The following is a 17,001-nucleotide window of genomic DNA, read 5'->3' as shown; positions in this document are numbered from 1 at the left end:
GTGTTACATTTAAGAAGAGTCAGGGCTGCATTCCACTATTTTTGGCTGCCTCGTTTGCATAAACAACTTAACACTTTAACTCTTGCAATATGAAAAAATAAAATGTGAACACATCCGAATTGAAGTAGGCTTAAAACAATGCTTATTTCAACTGACAGACTTTTACACCCCAACAGATCACTCCAAACACAGTGTTGAGCTGTTATAGTCAAAAACTCAAGGGGTATTATTACATATGCAGGCAATTGGGCCAATGTAAAAAAAATCCCTAAGTGTAACAAATGAATGTATAACAGGAAGGGTATGCAAGTTAAAACAAAGGCCTGGTTGGGGTATTTTATGGTTTGTATCTACATTGGTTTATTTTATTCCTGCCAGGTTCTGACTGATTCCACCAGACAGCTGCCACAGAGTAGAAGAAGCTACATCAGGATCCGGGAATGTTACTGTTATGAGGACTCTGAATCCACATGCTCTCCTGGGCATGGAGAACGCTGGACCTGGTTCTGCTGAAGAACCAGAAGAATCTGTCCTGTGTCTAGAGACTGCATGGTGGACAAATCTCATGTGAGGTAACTTCCCTTATAAATCTATCAGAAGAATGTCTAAAATTTAGGAACTCTGTCATCCATTAGTTCATATATTATCTTCAAGGAAACCTGTTGTGAGGGTCATATGGCCAATACCATCTTTATTTTCTTATAAAAAATTGAGTTGCCCTACTGTGTTCGCTTGGCTTCAGCGGTGTCTAAGTCAAGCCTGGAAGAAGTGTGTAGTTAGAGGTCTGGAGCACCTAATTTGCCTTCTCCTTTTGGATCAGTGACTTAGAGGATTAGAGGCAAGGGTAGGGCCAGATTCATACTTTTTTTGATTCCTAGGCCAACTTTCCTGCGGCTCCCCTCCCATATCCAGCAACTCCCCTGACATTCAATTTGCAGCCTCCTCTTCCATGTATATTACAGGATGTAAGCCTGACGAAGGCTGCAAGGCCAAAAGCTTGCTTATTTTTATTCATTTTTAGCTAGCCAATAAATGGTATCATCCTGATTTAAAACTTCTTGCTTTTACTGATGGCTAACACGGTACAATACCCTACTGCTACTACTATGCTTGAAGATATCGCAATGTACCGCACTTTCCTAGAACTAAAGAAAGACCTGAAGAAACTTGCACTGAACAGGATGTAAGCCCGACGAAGGCTGCAAGGCCGAAAGCTTGCTTATTTTTATTCATTTTTAGTTAGCCAATAAACTGTATCATCCTGATTTAAAACTTCATGTATATTATCCATGTAAAATAGCCCCCCTATCATTCGATGTCCTGCACAATCTTCCATGTGTAACTTCCATCTACAACAGCCACCTCCCATTCCAGTGTTCTCCCCAGGTTTTTTTAGCCGGGTGCTCCACCCGGCTAGATTTGGTGACCACCCAGCTGTCATCGGCTCACCTTCTCACCTCCTCCTATGCTGTAAGCACAGTTGCCCTGCATTTTCAACTCGCCCCACCCGGCTACTTTTTCATGCCACCCGGCTACTATTTCATACCACCCGGCTGGAAAAAAATTCTGGGGAGAACACTGCATTCCATGTACAGACCCTTTTCCCATATGTTGCATCCATATACAGCAGCCTCTCTCGTTCATGCACAGCTTGCTTAGGAAGCAGCTCACTTCTTCGATGTATTGCTCCAAATTTGCAGCCTCCTCTTCCATGTGCAGGACCTCTCTTCCCCATGCCCAACTACCTCTTGCGCAATAGCTGGTAAACGCCTGGTCCTCTGTGGCCTTCAAAAATGGTGGCCATAGCAAAAGGATCAGCACAAGTGTTGGGGAAGTATAGATCATAGTCTCCATATATGTCTTATCACAGGTGTCCGGTAATATGAAAATATAATTTGTTGACAATATAGTATTAAACTGAAAACACAGGCCTGTGCCATGTAGATAACGTTTAATGTATTCTCTGTTTCTGAGGATCCTCCTAGAGTGTCTGTTCATCCTACACTATGCATATGGTTTCTAGCACTCTTTTTTGAATCTATATGTCCAACTAGGGCTGTTGCGCACTTTAAAATGAAGTTCTACTCTCTTTAAAAATGTGCTATAAACAATATAATAAGCATAAATGTTCCCCTTTGCCCACAGGTAGATTTCTTGTTGAAGGTCCATGCTGCACGACATCTCTTCATTTTTGGAACATCTTACTTCTTATCTGCACAGAAAGAAGTCAATGGATATCAGAAACGGATCACAAGTGACAGCATTTGTACTATCTGGACTAACCAATGATGAAAAACTAATCCCGTTTCTTTTTGTTTTCTTCTTACTTGCTTATTTGGCGACACTAGTAGGAAATATTGGCTTGATAATTATCGTCCTTAGTGCCTCCAAACTTCACACTCCAATGTACTACTTCTTGAGTTGCCTTGCCGTGGTGGACTTCTTTTACTCTTCAAATGTAACTCCTAAACTAATAACTGACCTCATCTCATTTAAGAAGATCATATCATTTAATGGCTGTGTCTTGCAGCTCTTCTTCACTATCACCATGTCAGCAACGGAGGTTCCTTTGCTCTCGAGTATGTCATATGACCGATACGCTGCCGTCTGCCACCCTCTCCACTACATTTCCATAATGACTAAGAAGAAATGCTTGTTTCTGGTCTGTTTGTCAATTTTTGCTGGCTTCCTTGCTTCTTCGGTGCTGACCATCTGCGTCTTCAGCCTACCCTACTGTGGCCCAAATTTTATAGACCATTTCTATTGTGACGTCCCATTCGTGCTCCAGTTGTCCTGCTCCGAAACTTTACACTGCAGCTTTTTAGCTATATTTCTTATTGCATCTTCTACCTTGCTGTTTTTGTCCATAATTGTCGCCTCCTATGTTCTTATCCTTTCCACCATTTTACACATTAAATCTTCTCAGGGCCGGCAGAAAGCTTTCAGCACCTGCTCCTCTCATCTCATGTGTGTCTTCATCTTCTACACGGCCACTTTATTTACTTTCATGCGTTCTCCTTCCAAACCCATGGAGAAACAGGACAAGGTGGCTTCTGTTGTCTATTTGGTAGTGACACCAATGCTCAATCCATTTATCTACAGCTTGAGGAACCAAGAGGTGAAGAGAGCCATTATGCAAATCTTCTTCAAAAGTACACATTTAGAGAAAGATTCATAGATTGCTTTGTTAGAACTGATGCTATGGATCTGAGTCAATAAAATGTCCTTATGAGTTTCCTCACAGGAGATGTTTCATACCCAATGAATAAATAAAAACCTTTTCAGCCCATATCTAGTTTAAAACATAAATAAATAAGTTCTCCCAAATTACCAACATTTTTACTTTTTTTTCTATGTTTTTGTACCTTTTTACTGCTTGTTGATTATGTGTTCTGCTTGCTGATAATGTGTTTTGTACATAGGATGAGAACACATCTCATGAAAACGATGAACCTATGTTTTTAGAGAACCAAATATATCATAAAAAAGGAAGAAGGACAAAAAAAACTAAACCCTGCTTCTTAATACCTAAGAGCCCGATTCCATTACATGCGGTGCGACATAGCCGCATCGCGCCGCAGGTGTCCTGAAACCAATGCATGGCAATGGAACAGTTTCCACTGCGTGCTTTGCATGTGGAGCGGTACAGAGCGATCCAAGAGTATGCAGCGTGCTGCAGATTCTCTCACAGCTGCATCCACCCCCTCCATACACTTCCACATCTCCCCAAGCGGAAGTGACGTGGCCAGCAGCAGAAGTGATGCGGCGAGGTAGCCACACTCGCATCACTTCATAGTGGAAACAGGCTCTAAGTCTAATCTCTGCATAATGATAAAAATAATGGTACCGGTATATCTTTGTATTAATATTAAGCAAAAGCTGCCACAATTCAACCACTGCCCTTCCCCACGCCATGTTTGAAATCCGGTGGTGCTTGACAGCTTGTGAATAAGGAAGAGCTGGCCCATGCGAAATTCAGTTTCACCTGTGACCAAACTTAACCTGTGTGTTGGTGGGTGCAGATCATGGCAGAGAGTGTTAAATCACCTCTCACCGGAGCTATGGCAGCCTCCATATCGATCTCACTTCAGGTGTCTTTCAAGAAGTGTGAAAGCTTTTAAAGAGACTCTGTAACAAAAATGTCATCCTGTTTTCTACCATCCTACAAGTTCCTAAACCTATTCTAATGCGCTCTGGCTTACTGCAGCACTTTGTACTATCACCATCTCTGTAATAAATCAATGTATCTTTCCTGTCTGACTTATCGCCCTGTGTCTGGAAGGCTGCCAACTCTTCCGTGCTGATCTGTTATGCACACCCCTCTCCAGGCCCCTCTATGCACACTGCAGTGTGTGTGTTATTTACATAAGCCAGCAGCGTCTCTGCTCTCAGATATCAGTGAGACAAGAGAGCTGGATAAAAATCCTCCTCTGTTAAGCTGTGAAAGGAGCTGGCTGACACATACTGAGGAATTACAGACACAGGGAAGAGCTGTCTGCAGGAAGAAACGATCAGCCAGTGTACTATTCAGTGCATGAGTGTGGACATACTGTACATCAACCTACTTCCTGTCTTGGTGGCCATTTTTTTTGTTTATAAACAAACTTTTCAGAACTGTTTATGACTACTTTTAATGCGGCGAGGAGTGGCGAAATTGTGACAGAGGGTAATAGGAGATGTCCCCTAACGCACTGGTATGTTTACTTTTGTGCGATTTTAACAATACAGATTCTCTTTAAGAGAGCCATACACTCATCGATTTTCTTATTCAATTCCTTGCAGATTCGATTCATCTGCTAGGAATCGATTCCCAAAAATGTGAGAGAGATCGATCAATTTTTGATCCATTTTAAACAAAAATCGATTGAAAGAATCAATCGGACAGGATGGAAAATGTAAAACATTCGGGGGAGGGGCAAGAGCATTGACAGATCAATGGCCTATAGCTTTGCTCTGCATGGAGCAGTACAACTCTGCAGTTCGATCGATTATGAATAGATTCCATGCTGAAATCTATCTGAAATTGATGTGCAGTGTATGGTAGGAATTGATATCCTTTGAATCAATTCTTTTGAGAAAGGAATCAATAGTTTTGGAACATTGGGTCAAAATCTGTAAGTGTATGGCCAGGTTTATTGCAAGTGTTATCCTGTTTTTTATCTAAAATTGAAGCCAACCTCTCATGAGCTATTGATGTATTGAGTCCTCCTTCCCTACCTCATCTTGGGTACCAGCATTGCTTTACCAGAATGTAATGTATATTTTAATGGATCTTTCATATCTCAGCAGTTATACAACTTTGTATACATGTGAGATGTATTAAAGCAGTTTAAGCACAATCAGTCTATAGCTTTCATTTGGTAAGCAAAACTTCAGAACCCAACTTATTATTACCCAAACTATTAGTATATTTAATGTATGCCAAAGGTATCACCTAAACCTAACCTCTAGCACCAAGCTGATCCTGCAACTAACTAAAGACTAACATTCCCCTGCCTAGGCAGGTGAGCATGACCCTATGTCAAGAGTCTGCTGTCTACCCCATACCTCAAAAAAAAGGAACATCATTGAAGATGGGGTGGTGCTCCATTTGTAAATAAGGAAACTTACTTGCAGGTGGGGAAAAAGATGCCATCTATGTCAAACTGAAATACCCTGGGATATCCATCCTTTGCAAGTTTGACATTCGAGTGCTGCTATAATTTCCAATGCAAAATTGCAGCTCAGTGAAGTTTTTGGCACCGGTGCTTGTCTACTGTATCGTTGACCGCCAATTCGACTATAGATTCAGCTACTTTAAGTAAAGTGCTGATATGAGTGGTGGGCATTGTATAGAAGAGCATTTGTGTTCAAACTACCAGTAAGTAAAGGGTGGGATAGATTTAACATGTAGAATTTGGAGGATCAGGCAACATGTTAGGTTGCCAAGATATTAGAAGGGCAGCTTAGGGGTTACACATCAGAGAGGAGATTTACTATAGAGTTAGTAATATTTAGCGGGGTCCCATTTGGTGCAGTTACTGTTAGACATCAGACAGTGGTTTCAGTTAGGTGGGAAGTTAGTGTTTTTATTAGGGAAAGGTTAGAGTTAGGCATTGGGAAGATTAAGGTCATAGTTTAAGAACAGCCGATCAACTGACTAGTGCACCAAAAACACTAATATCGATACTTAATGCAACAGCACTTCGTCCGTGTTCTAACCATACAAATAAAATGTACATCCCTAAAGAGAAGATGGAACCTTCAACACCATTCCCCATCAAAATGAATGTTTTGATTGCAAGAGGAGGTGGCAGAATGATGACACAATTGTGCTGTTGCCAAACTTTGTCCAACCAGCAGCCAAAGGAAAGGGTTATGACTGGTTAGTCATAATTATATGCTTAGACAACAAGGGAATAAAGTCCACAGAAACCCGCCCCCCCCCCAAAGTTCAGCCCCCAGGGCCCCTAGGCCATCCATCAGGTAGGCAGGCAAAAAGGAGCTGATGTTATTCAGCCATGTGCCTGAACTCCAAAGAACAGATCCAGAGCCTGCTGCCTCTGCCAGTCAATTGTCCTTGGGGGGCTGCGCACCAGCCAATTCTTCACACCTGCTCTGCTGCTGACCAGCTGGGGTCACACAATGAGCCCAGCTTTGCTCTCCTTCCTTCCCAGCCACACATCCAGCAGCCTCCCTAGCCCACCCCATGGCCTTTCTTTTTCAAAAAAGACATTGTAGTTTTTGAGAAAATCGATTGTGAAACTTCAAATTATGTTTTTTACTCAGTAAAATTACATTTTGCTTTAGTACACTGGGCCATTTGACATCCGGTGCTGGGTATTAAATGACTCCCTTCCCCTTTCCTAAGTGAGTGCAGTGTGCTTAGTGCTTCACCACACTGCTCTGGCTAGGCGTTGGTAGGTGTCTGTAGGGGGGAGGGAGGGTGCTATTGTTAGGCATAGGTGAGAGTGGGTAGTGTTGGGCGTAGGCAGAGCAGGGACAAGGTCCTTTAGCACCCAAGGCTGAGACACCAAAGTGCGCCCCCCCCATCCCTCCCACCCCAGCTGTCACACACTGATTGCTATTAGACTAAGAGGGCCACAGGGCCCACAACCTCCCCAACACCTTAATATCTAGTTATCTGGCTTGCAGTCACTGCCATGTATCCCCTTTTCTTATTTCTTTCTGCTTCATACACAATTAGGAATGACAGCTGAATGAATTGTGCACCCCCTCCTACACTGCGCCCTGAGGCTGGAGCCTCTCCAGCCTATGCCTCGGCCCTGGGCGTAGGTATGGAGGTTGTTAGTGTTAGGTGTAGGTAGGGGGTAGTGTTAGGTGTAGGTATAAGGGAGGTTAGTGTTAGGTGTATGTGGGTGGGGGCTCAGTGCTAGGTGTAGGTATGGGTGGAGGTGTAAGGTGCAGGTATAAGGTTAGGTTAGTGTTAGGCCAGCATATATGGGGTGCCCAGTTAAAGGTATATGAAGGTGAGGCATAGGTGGGGTGGGGGTACCTCAATCAGCAATTCAGACTCTGCATTGCTGAATGAGGTACCCCCACCCCACCTATGCCTTAGACTCTGTCCACAGCCCACCTTCACCTAACACTGACTGTTACTGCAGAATATTGCGACCTTCTGCCCCAGTGCCCGACGTGTCTTCCTGCATCACGTGATTACACGCATGCAAGAAGACATGCCAGCACTAGGGGGAGAGTTAAACAAGAGATCAGATGTCGCTGGACTCCGGCGGTAGACCTGGTGAGTTAATGGCATGCCGCGGCTTCCTTCCTCTCGCAAAACTCTGCATTCGGCCGGCTGCAGGAGGTCTCTTGTGTCTCCCCCCTGCCATGGTGACACCCAGAGCGGTCACCCCTGCCACCAGTCTGTTAGTACACCACTGAGTACAGTGCCAGTGTTGGACTGGGAGCTGGAAAAGCTGAGGAAATTCACTTGCTGGCCAAGCAGCAGTAATCAGGTGTTGTTGCTCAAAGTGAAGACTTGCTGCAGGTTTCTATTGGGAGTGATAACACAGGGTTACTGCTGCTTGGTCAGCAGGTGGATTTCCTCAGTTTTTCCACCTCACAGTCCGACACTGTACAGAGCAGAGGGTGCTGTCATTCTGGGTGCACAGACTGAGCTGCAGCCCTGGCACTTACCACGATAAAGCCTCAGTGGATCACTTGGCCAAGGCCACACCATGTGCTCTGAAGGAAAGCATCAACATCCCACCCAACCAGGATCCCCAACACAGCCAAACAATATCCCAAATAAAAGGGACTATAGAAAGCTGCAAGGAACGATACCTAGTGGAATGGAGGAGTGACATAAATAACTCCCAGAAACTCACCGATCACTGAAGAGAGAGTACACAATAGCCACATATCTGGAGAGGCTACATCACTCAAAAGACAGACAGACCGTGAGCCTGTAGCCTCTGAGCAACCAAAGCCTGGAGATAGAGACAGGGTGGCACATACAGACATGGAAGCCCAGGGAGGATATACTGTGCAGGCAGTGTGACCAGGAGGTCCTGGAGGATGAGGCGCACTTCCTGCTACACTGGAGCAAATACGCACCTGTGAGGACAGCCCACTTCCAGAAACTCTCCGCCCACACCCCAGATTTCACCGCCACAGATGAGAAAGGAAACTCTACATCCTATTGGGAGGATTATACTGAACCCAATACCATTCTCACCCCTATGGACTATATGCTAACTCCAGCCCCATTTACTGTCCCTTATATCTTCCACACCCTTAAAGAGAAACTCCGACCAAGAATTGAACTTTATCCCAATCAGTAGCTGATACCCCCTTTTACATGAGAAATCTATTCCTTTTCACAAATACACCATCAGGGGGCGCTGTATGACTGATATTGTGGTGAAACCCCTCCCACAAGAAGCTCTGAGGACCGCGGTACTCCTGGCAGTTTCCTGTATGTGAACCTTGTTGCATTGTAGGAAATAGCTGTTGTAAGAATCTATATGTTGGTTGCTATTGACAATAGCACTACACCTTTGTTCCGGTACCAGCAACTCATTAATAAGAGCTGCAAACACGACTCACATCACAGCAACAGCATTGGAGATAGAACTTCTTAGGCGTCCTCAAAGTTTAAGAGTTTATTCATTAAACAGATATACAGTACATGTGGTTACATCTTAGCAAAGCAGATTGTTCTGTAGTAAGTCCTTTGCATTACAGCTCTTGGCTCCCTTCCTGGTGAATGGTAACCAGTCTTTATCTTCAGTCTAAACTACGTTACATCTAGGCTACGTGGCCCATAGGCCTATATACAGCATACAGTTAGATAAGATGACAAGACATAATATAAATAAAAGTAAAGGGTTGAATCCAGCAGTCCCAGGAAGCAGAAGTGCCTCTCCATAGGCCAGTGGCTGCTTTAATACCATCCACCAAAGAGTTAAATGTGACATCATCTGAGCCATACCCCCAAGCCTACAATTGGTGGGCATGGGCATGTGACCCACCTCAATAATTAATATTCCATTGCTTTATAACCTAGCTGCAAAGAATGCAATGTTTTGTAAATATTGGCTTTGTTTACCTTTCTGTCGTCTTAACGGGCGGGGCAGTTAGACAATAGACCTGATAACCCATTATGTGGCCTTCCACAAGGAACAGGTTCCTTGTAACTGACTGCATCATTTCTTCTCAGAGAAACTCTGCTTAAAGGGAGACTCTGCAAATCAAGTCTTTTACCTAATCTCAGTTCAAGTAACTGAGGCCTACAACTTCAATCATATAATACTTAAATTCTAACAGCGGTTTACAGCTGTTTCCAACTGACAAAAAAGAATGCAGCAGCTACATCACCTGCCAACAGTGAAAATGTCACCATGTAATAAATGTCAGAATGTAAATCAGGGATTTAAAAGATTTTACAATGGGCAAACACTTATCATTTATACATAATTATTGTAAAAATGAAACACTTTTTTATTACATTATTTTCACTGAAGTTCCTCTTTAAAGTGAACCAGAGACGAAGCACCCTCATGTATTTTACCATATATATCAGTGGGAACATTAGAGAAAACACCTACCCTGCTGTCTGTTTCATTTTTAACTGTTCAGCTTGCTTCTAATCAGCCCTGATAAAATCCTCGACTGAGCATTCAATCTGGCTTTGCTATAATGACTCAGCTATAATGATTCCTGAGCAGAGCCACAAGGGGGCAGGCTTGGGCTTGAAAAGACACCAGAGAACACAGACTCAGCTATAAAAATTCCTGAGCAAAGCCAGACTGAATGCTCAGTCGGGGATTTTATCATGGCTGATAAGAAGCAAGCTGTACAGTTTAAAAATGAAACAGAGCAGTGTAGGTGTTTTCTCTAATGTCCCCATTGATATATATAGTAAAATACATGAGGGTGCTTCGTCTCTGGTTCACTTTAAGGACTGTATACCCCAACCTCCTATACCCTCCCCATGCCTATAATCCCATAACCACACCCTCCCGTGCTAATGCTAATGTTTTGCTTCTGCAACGCTAAATGGATTTGGTCCTGCCAATAAAACTTTTTTGGATTTGGATTCTGGTCCCCCTCCTAAGCCTCTTTAACCCCTTTTTTTCCCAAGCAGGCTGGTATAGCCACAATTTGGAGCCTGGAGCGCATTGGGCTCCGCATTCTGAGCTATGCCAGCCCACAAGGTCCGTGGTATGGGGGGGACTCTGGTAGAGAGGGGCAGCAAAGCCTCCTCCACTTCCTCAGAGCCCATGTTCATACCATGGATAAGGGGTTCCTCCCCACCTCCGATGCCCAGGAAGAGTTGGAGGCCCTGGGGGAAGTAATTTATGTGGAATCAGGGAGTCCCCTTTTTCACAAATTTTGGACTAGACCATCTCCTTATGGGAGGTTTTCAGTATTACCTGTATCCTCTACAAAAGCTCACCCTGAAAAGAAGCAATGCAAAGATGCCAGCCAGCCTGCCTTCCCACTTATTTGTACATTGTTTGGGCAGTTTGACTTAGCAACACAGCCATTCAATAATTGCTTTGTAAAATGAAGAATACTTGAGAATTCCACATGAGGAGATGGACTAGTCCAAAACCAGATCTGTCAGATTTTCATTACCTATAGTAAGTGACAATCATTAATAAAACAATTCACTATGGCACAAATACACAGGTGAAACTCCAAAAATTAGAATATTGTGCAAAAGCCTATTGATTTTAAAAATTAAATTAAAAAGGTGAAACTCTTATATGAAACAGACTCATCACAGGAAAAAAGCAATATATTTTGTGCCTTTATTTGTCATAATGTTGATGATTGTGGCTTACAGCTTATGACTGAGAACCCCAAAATCAAAATCTCAGACCATTAGAATATTGTGAAAAGGTTTAACCATTTCACAACTGAGGGGTTTTACCCCTGAAACACCAGCGCGATTTGTAAACCTTTCAGCGCTGCTTGCATTCTAGAATTTATGTACTATGATTGGTTATTGGGTACTGGAGAGTCCCCATAACCAATCATAGTCCTGCAAAGCCGGGGTGTGTGCGTGCGCGCGGGTCGCGGGGGCGCGCGATCGCGCACTGCACGTTTGTTTACCTACATTGTTTTGAATGAAGACGGCTTTTGTTTGAAGCCGTCTTCATTCTACCCACAATCGGCGAGGCTAATTGGATTTAGAAACGCTTGTTCCTAACATCCAATTAGTCACCTGCTGTGCGGGCTGGCTGGAGTGTGAGCGAGAGTTCCCCGCCCACTCCCAGGCAGTAAACAAACAAGTGCGCCTTTCTCCGTCCCTGGGGGTGAAGCGGTGCGCAGAGGGACGGAGAAATTTAGCACTGGGGGGGTGAAGTGGTTAATATTCTACACTCAAAGTGTTAGCCTCTAATCAGCTAATTAGCCCCAAACACCTACAAATGGTTCCTATTTCATTTATTAATTTCACATTTTCAGTTGAATCGCTGAAATAAATGGACTTTAGCACAATATTATTTTTTTTTGAGTTTCATCTGTACATTTTGTATGTATACTGATTTTCAAATTTTTGACAATAGTGGTCTTTTAATAAACTTGATTGGTTGCAACAAATGTAAGCTTCCACAATCTGTAAACCTATATACACACATATACAGGCATATACATAATGGTATTTTACTTACAATAAACATGAATTCTCTGGATACCTATTATGAATTAGTTTGTTTTTCAGTGAAAGGAATTAATGACCTGCTCTGGGGCAGGTGGGATTTCAGGCTATTCCCCCCGCTAGCGTGATTAGGCATAAAAAGGCTTCGTATTGCCATGATCAGACCCCAGGTGTCTGGAGAGGTGAGTGGGTGACACAAGATTTAATGACATAGATACAGCTTTCATTTTTCTATTATTCTTATTGTAAATATGAAAACCAGAGGGAAAAAGGATCCCTAAATTGCAGAAATACAGAGAGACACCACCTGCCACACTCACGTCCTGCTGGGACACATGGAAAACAACACGTTAAGTAAATATAATAATAAATGATATTCTACAAGTGTGCTCAAAACCCCTTCCTCATTAGCAGTGCAATTTTATTACATTACCGATTTTACTTCCAGAAAATGCATGTGACGATGTAGCATATTTTGTTATTTTAAATGTATCTGAACAGGGGAAAAGCTCCCTATGATAATCACTGAGGAATTTTCATGCTGTGTCCTCAACCCTCTGTGCATTGCCTGTTTTTCTCTGCATCCACCCCCCCCCCCCCCCGCTACCTGTAATCACTCCTTCAAAATTGTAACTTTTAGCTAAAGTCACATTTTCAGACAGGAAGGGGCAGGCATACTGCCGTGTTCCACCTATGACTCTGCCATTCCCTCCTCTGCTCTGTATTGCTGAAATCCGACCTGTTCTGCTCACGTGTTTACAAAGCATGCTAGATGTGACAGTGCAATTCTGCATACCCCATTATAGGCAGAGAAAATATTATTGTGTCTCAAAATCACTGATCTTAAAAGTGAATCTGAAGCCAAAATAAAAAAAAATAAAAAAGATACTTATCTAAGGGGAAGAAAGTCTCTGGGTCCTATAGAGCCTTTCCCTTCCATTCCTCATCCCCTCATTCCCCCGCAGGCTCCTCCATTTAAATCTTCTGCTGCAGGAGACTTCGGCAATCTTCGGGAGCCTGAGCGCTTCCGAGGACGGGCAGCTCTGTACTGTGCCAGTACTCTGTACTGGGTGCTAATTCGGCAGTATGGAGCCGGCCATCTTTGGGAGTGCTCGCGAAGACTTCTGAAGCCCACCTGCAGTGGAAGACTGCTAACGACAGGATGAGGAGAGGAATGGGAGGGCTCTGTAGGACCCAGAGCCTTCCCTTTCCATCAGTAAGTATCTGTGTTTTTTGGGGGTTTTTTTGGCTTCAGGCAACCTTTAAGAATATGTGCTGACTTACAATGTTTAATCCAAGTTTAGATGGTAATATTCACTGGAACAGTTTCACGTAATCAACTGTTTCCCTTAAAGTCAGGGGGTGCAGAATAGACCAAGCACCGTGGACAGAGATTTGCATCTAAAGCAGGGTTGTCCAATGCTAGTCTTCAAGGGCCATATCCAGGCCAGTGTTTACGATGAACAGAGAAATGAAGACATGTGTTTACTTGATGAGCCACACGTTTTCCGATTCAGTCCCATTAGTTAACTTGAGCCGTGCTTGAAATGTGTGAAGACCACAACCCTCGAGGACTGGCGTTGGGAGGCACTGGTCTAAAGGATAACTGCGGCTTTTAAACCACTTCACTGTCTGCCACCGGTTTTTCCCCCTTAAAAACCAGATCAATTTTCATATCATGCTCCCATTCATTCTCCAATAACTTTGTTACTTGTCACAACAAAATGATCAGTATATATATTTTTGTGTTCAACACAAATTAGGCTTTCTTTTGGGTGGTACTTTTTGCAAAGAATTATTTTATTTTAGATCCATTTTATAGGGAATAAAACATTTTTTTTTCTCAGATTTCAGCCATTATAGTTTTAAAATAAAATGTGCTATTGTAGATAAAACCAACACAATGTATTTGCACATTTGTCTTATTTATGACAACATTCAAATTATGTTCCTAGTACCAGGGCCGGCCTTAGGTTTCACAGCGCCCTGAGCGAAACCGGATTTTGTTGCCCCCCCCCCCCATAAGTAGCATAGTTGTCCCCATATAGGTAGCATAGTTGCCGCCAGTGTAGGTAGTATAGTTGCCCCAAATAGGTAGCATAGCTGCCCTCAGTGTAGCTAGTACAGTTTCCCCTAGTGTAGTAGCATGGTTTCCCCCAGTGTAGGTAGTTTGCCCCAGTATGCCCCCAGTGTAGGTAGTTTGCCCCCAGCAGTGTAGGTAGTTTGCCCCCAGCGTAGGTAGCTTGCCCCCAGCGTAGGTAGCTTGCCCCCAGCGTAGGTAGCTTGCCCCAGTATGCCCCCAGCGTAGGTAGCTTGCCCCAGTATGCCCCCAGCGTAGGTAGCTTGCCCCAGTATGCCCCCAACGTAGGTAGCTTGCCCCAGTATGCCCCCAGCGTAGGTAGCTTGCCCCAGTATGCCCCCAACATAGGTAGCTTGCCCCAGTATGACCCCAGCGTAGGTAGCTTGCCCCAGTATACCCCCAGCGTAGGTAGCTTGCCCCAGTATGCCCCCAGCGTAGGTAGCTTGCCCCTGTATGCCCCCAGCGTAGGTAGCTTGCCCCAGTATGCCCCCAGCGTAGGTAGCTTGCCACAGTATGCCCCCAGCGTAGGTAGCTTGCCCCTGTATGCCCCCAGTGTAAGTAGCTTGCCCCTGTATGCCCCCAGCGTAAGTAGCTTGCCCCAGTATGCCCCCAGCGTAGGTAGCTTGCCCCAGTATACCCCCAGCGTAGGTAGCTTGCCCCAGTATACCCCCAGCGTAGGTAGCTTGCCCCTGTATGCCCCCAGCGTAGGTAGCTTGCCCCAGTATTCCCCCAGCGTAGGTAGCTTGCCCCAGTATGCCCCCAGCGTAGGTAGCTTGCCCCAGTATGCCCCCAGCGTAGGTAGCTTGCCCCAGTATGCCCCTAGCGTAGGTAGCTTGCCCCAGTATACCCCCAGCATAGGTAGCTTGCCCCAGTATGCCTCCAGCGTAGGTAGCTTGCCCCTGTATGCCCCCAGTGTAAGTAGCTTGCCCCCAGCGTAGGTAGCTTGCCCCAGTATGCCCCCCCCCTCCCTTTATGTGGCAGCGGGCCGGGCAGAGACTGACTCACCTGACATCCAGCTCCAGCGCCGACGTCACTCTTCTCTCCCTGCTCCATCTGTAGTTAGAGCAGGCTACAAGAAAATGGCCGCCGTTTGTCTGCATTTGTGGACGTCGGCGGCCATTTTCTTGTAGTCCTGCTCTAAAGACAGACTGAGAGGACACCGGGAGACAGCGGGGTGGCAAGGGGCGACAGGGCACATGCGCCCTTGAGAGCACGGCGCCCTGAGCGACCGCACAGGTCGCTCATAGCAAAGGCCGGCCCTGCCTAGTACAATGTATATGTGATAATATTTTATTTGGAAATAAAGGTGTATTTTTTCTGTTTTGTGTTTCTTTACACTATATCAATAATTACATGGCTTTATTTGCAAAGATAACAGTGCTACACTGACATGATGCATGACATACATATTAAAAAAAGTCCCTAAAAGTAACTATTTATGTACTAATTTATTTTTATGTCACTTTTTTTTAGAAGTGTTTTATTGGTAACTAAGGGGAAGAAGTGAAAGGGGTTGATAACTAACAGTGGTTATGAAGTGGTTAATAAAAGGTATATTATCATTTGCCCTATCTTTCGCACTACTGCTGCCAAATTGTAAATGATACTCGCTACCTGGTAAGTGTTCATCTTAAAGGACTACTGTAGGGGGTAAGGGGAAAAAGAGATGAACTTACCCGGGGCTTCTAATGGTCCCCCGCAGACATCCTGTGTTGGCGCAGCCACTCACCGATGTTCCGGCCCCGCCTCCGGTTCACTTCTGGAATTTCAGACTTTAAAGTCAGAAAACCACTGCACCTGCATTGCTGTGTCCTCGATCCCGCTGATGTCACCAGAAGCGCACAGCGCAGGCCCAGTATGGTCTGTGTCTGCGCAGTACACTCCTGGTGACATCAGCGGGAGTGAGGACATGGCAACGCAGGCGCAGTGGTTTTCAGACTTTAAAGTTAGAAATTCCAGAAATGAACTGGAGGCGGGGCCGAAGCATTGGTGAGTGGCTGCGCCAACACAGGATGTCTGCGGGGGACCATTAGAAGCCCCGGGTAAGTTCAACTCATTTTCTCCCGACCCCCTACAGTATCCCTTTCAGCAATAGGTAATATGGCCTTCCACGTCCCCAGGTTCAACTCCTAGCTGTAACAATTTGAGTTGATGAACTACTGCCCATGTTCAGTTCATTTGTAGACTTGCAGAGATATAAGGGCAATAAATGTAAACAACAGGGGGTAGGGGTTCTGACAATTCTCTATTTTAGATCAAATGCAGCAATACATTGAATTTACATTTTTGGCCATCCATGCAAAACTTTTTTTAAATGAATTTTTTGTTTTGTTTAATGAAGACCAATATGTAGTGAAAAAAAAATAATAAAATGCTGAAAAGAAAAAAGGAAAGAGAGAACAATCGCGAAGATAATTGTTTCAGTGCTAGGCGTTCAGCGCCGAGTGACAAAACTAGGCGTCCCATAGTAGTAAGGTGATATAATGTGGGGCATGTAAAGGTAATTCGGAGCTCCAGCTGTTGCCGGACCCTCCCCGAATTACTCCTCCCTCTGAGTTGCAACAACTCTGAGGGGGAATAGTATTTAATGCTGCCGGGGAGATTTTGGGCAGCAGGGAGAGCCGTCATTCAGCTCTCCCGGCGCCCAACTAACTGGCGACGTGTACATACGTATGCAATAATCTGGTCCTTCCAACTCAAGTTTAAAATCTAGTTCCAATACACTAGATTATCTTATTCAGTGTCTCTTACTCTAACATATTTCATGACGTCATTTATATTTATTTCATCTCTGTAGTGGAAGAAGTAA

At 44.4% G+C, this 17,001-nt stretch overlaps 1 protein-coding gene across 1 annotated transcript; it reads left to right on the top strand.

The window, feature by feature from the left end:
* The first annotated feature begins 2,230 nt into the window (after positions 1-2,230).
* Positions 2,231-3,178, top strand: LOC137561841 (olfactory receptor 5B21-like). The gene has a single exon (XM_068273197.1). The coding sequence runs from the start codon at positions 2,231-2,233 to the stop codon at positions 3,176-3,178; it is 948 nt and encodes a 315-aa protein (XP_068129298.1).
* The last annotated feature ends 13,823 nt before the right edge of the window (positions 3,179-17,001 follow it).

The sequence above is a fragment of the Hyperolius riggenbachi genome, chromosome 3 (assembly GCF_040937935.1).
Source record: "Hyperolius riggenbachi isolate aHypRig1 chromosome 3, aHypRig1.pri, whole genome shotgun sequence".
NCBI lineage: Eukaryota > Metazoa > Chordata > Amphibia > Anura > Hyperoliidae > Hyperolius > Hyperolius riggenbachi.
Note: the sequence above shows the minus strand (reverse complement) of the source record. Positions and strands in the feature narration are given on the sequence as shown.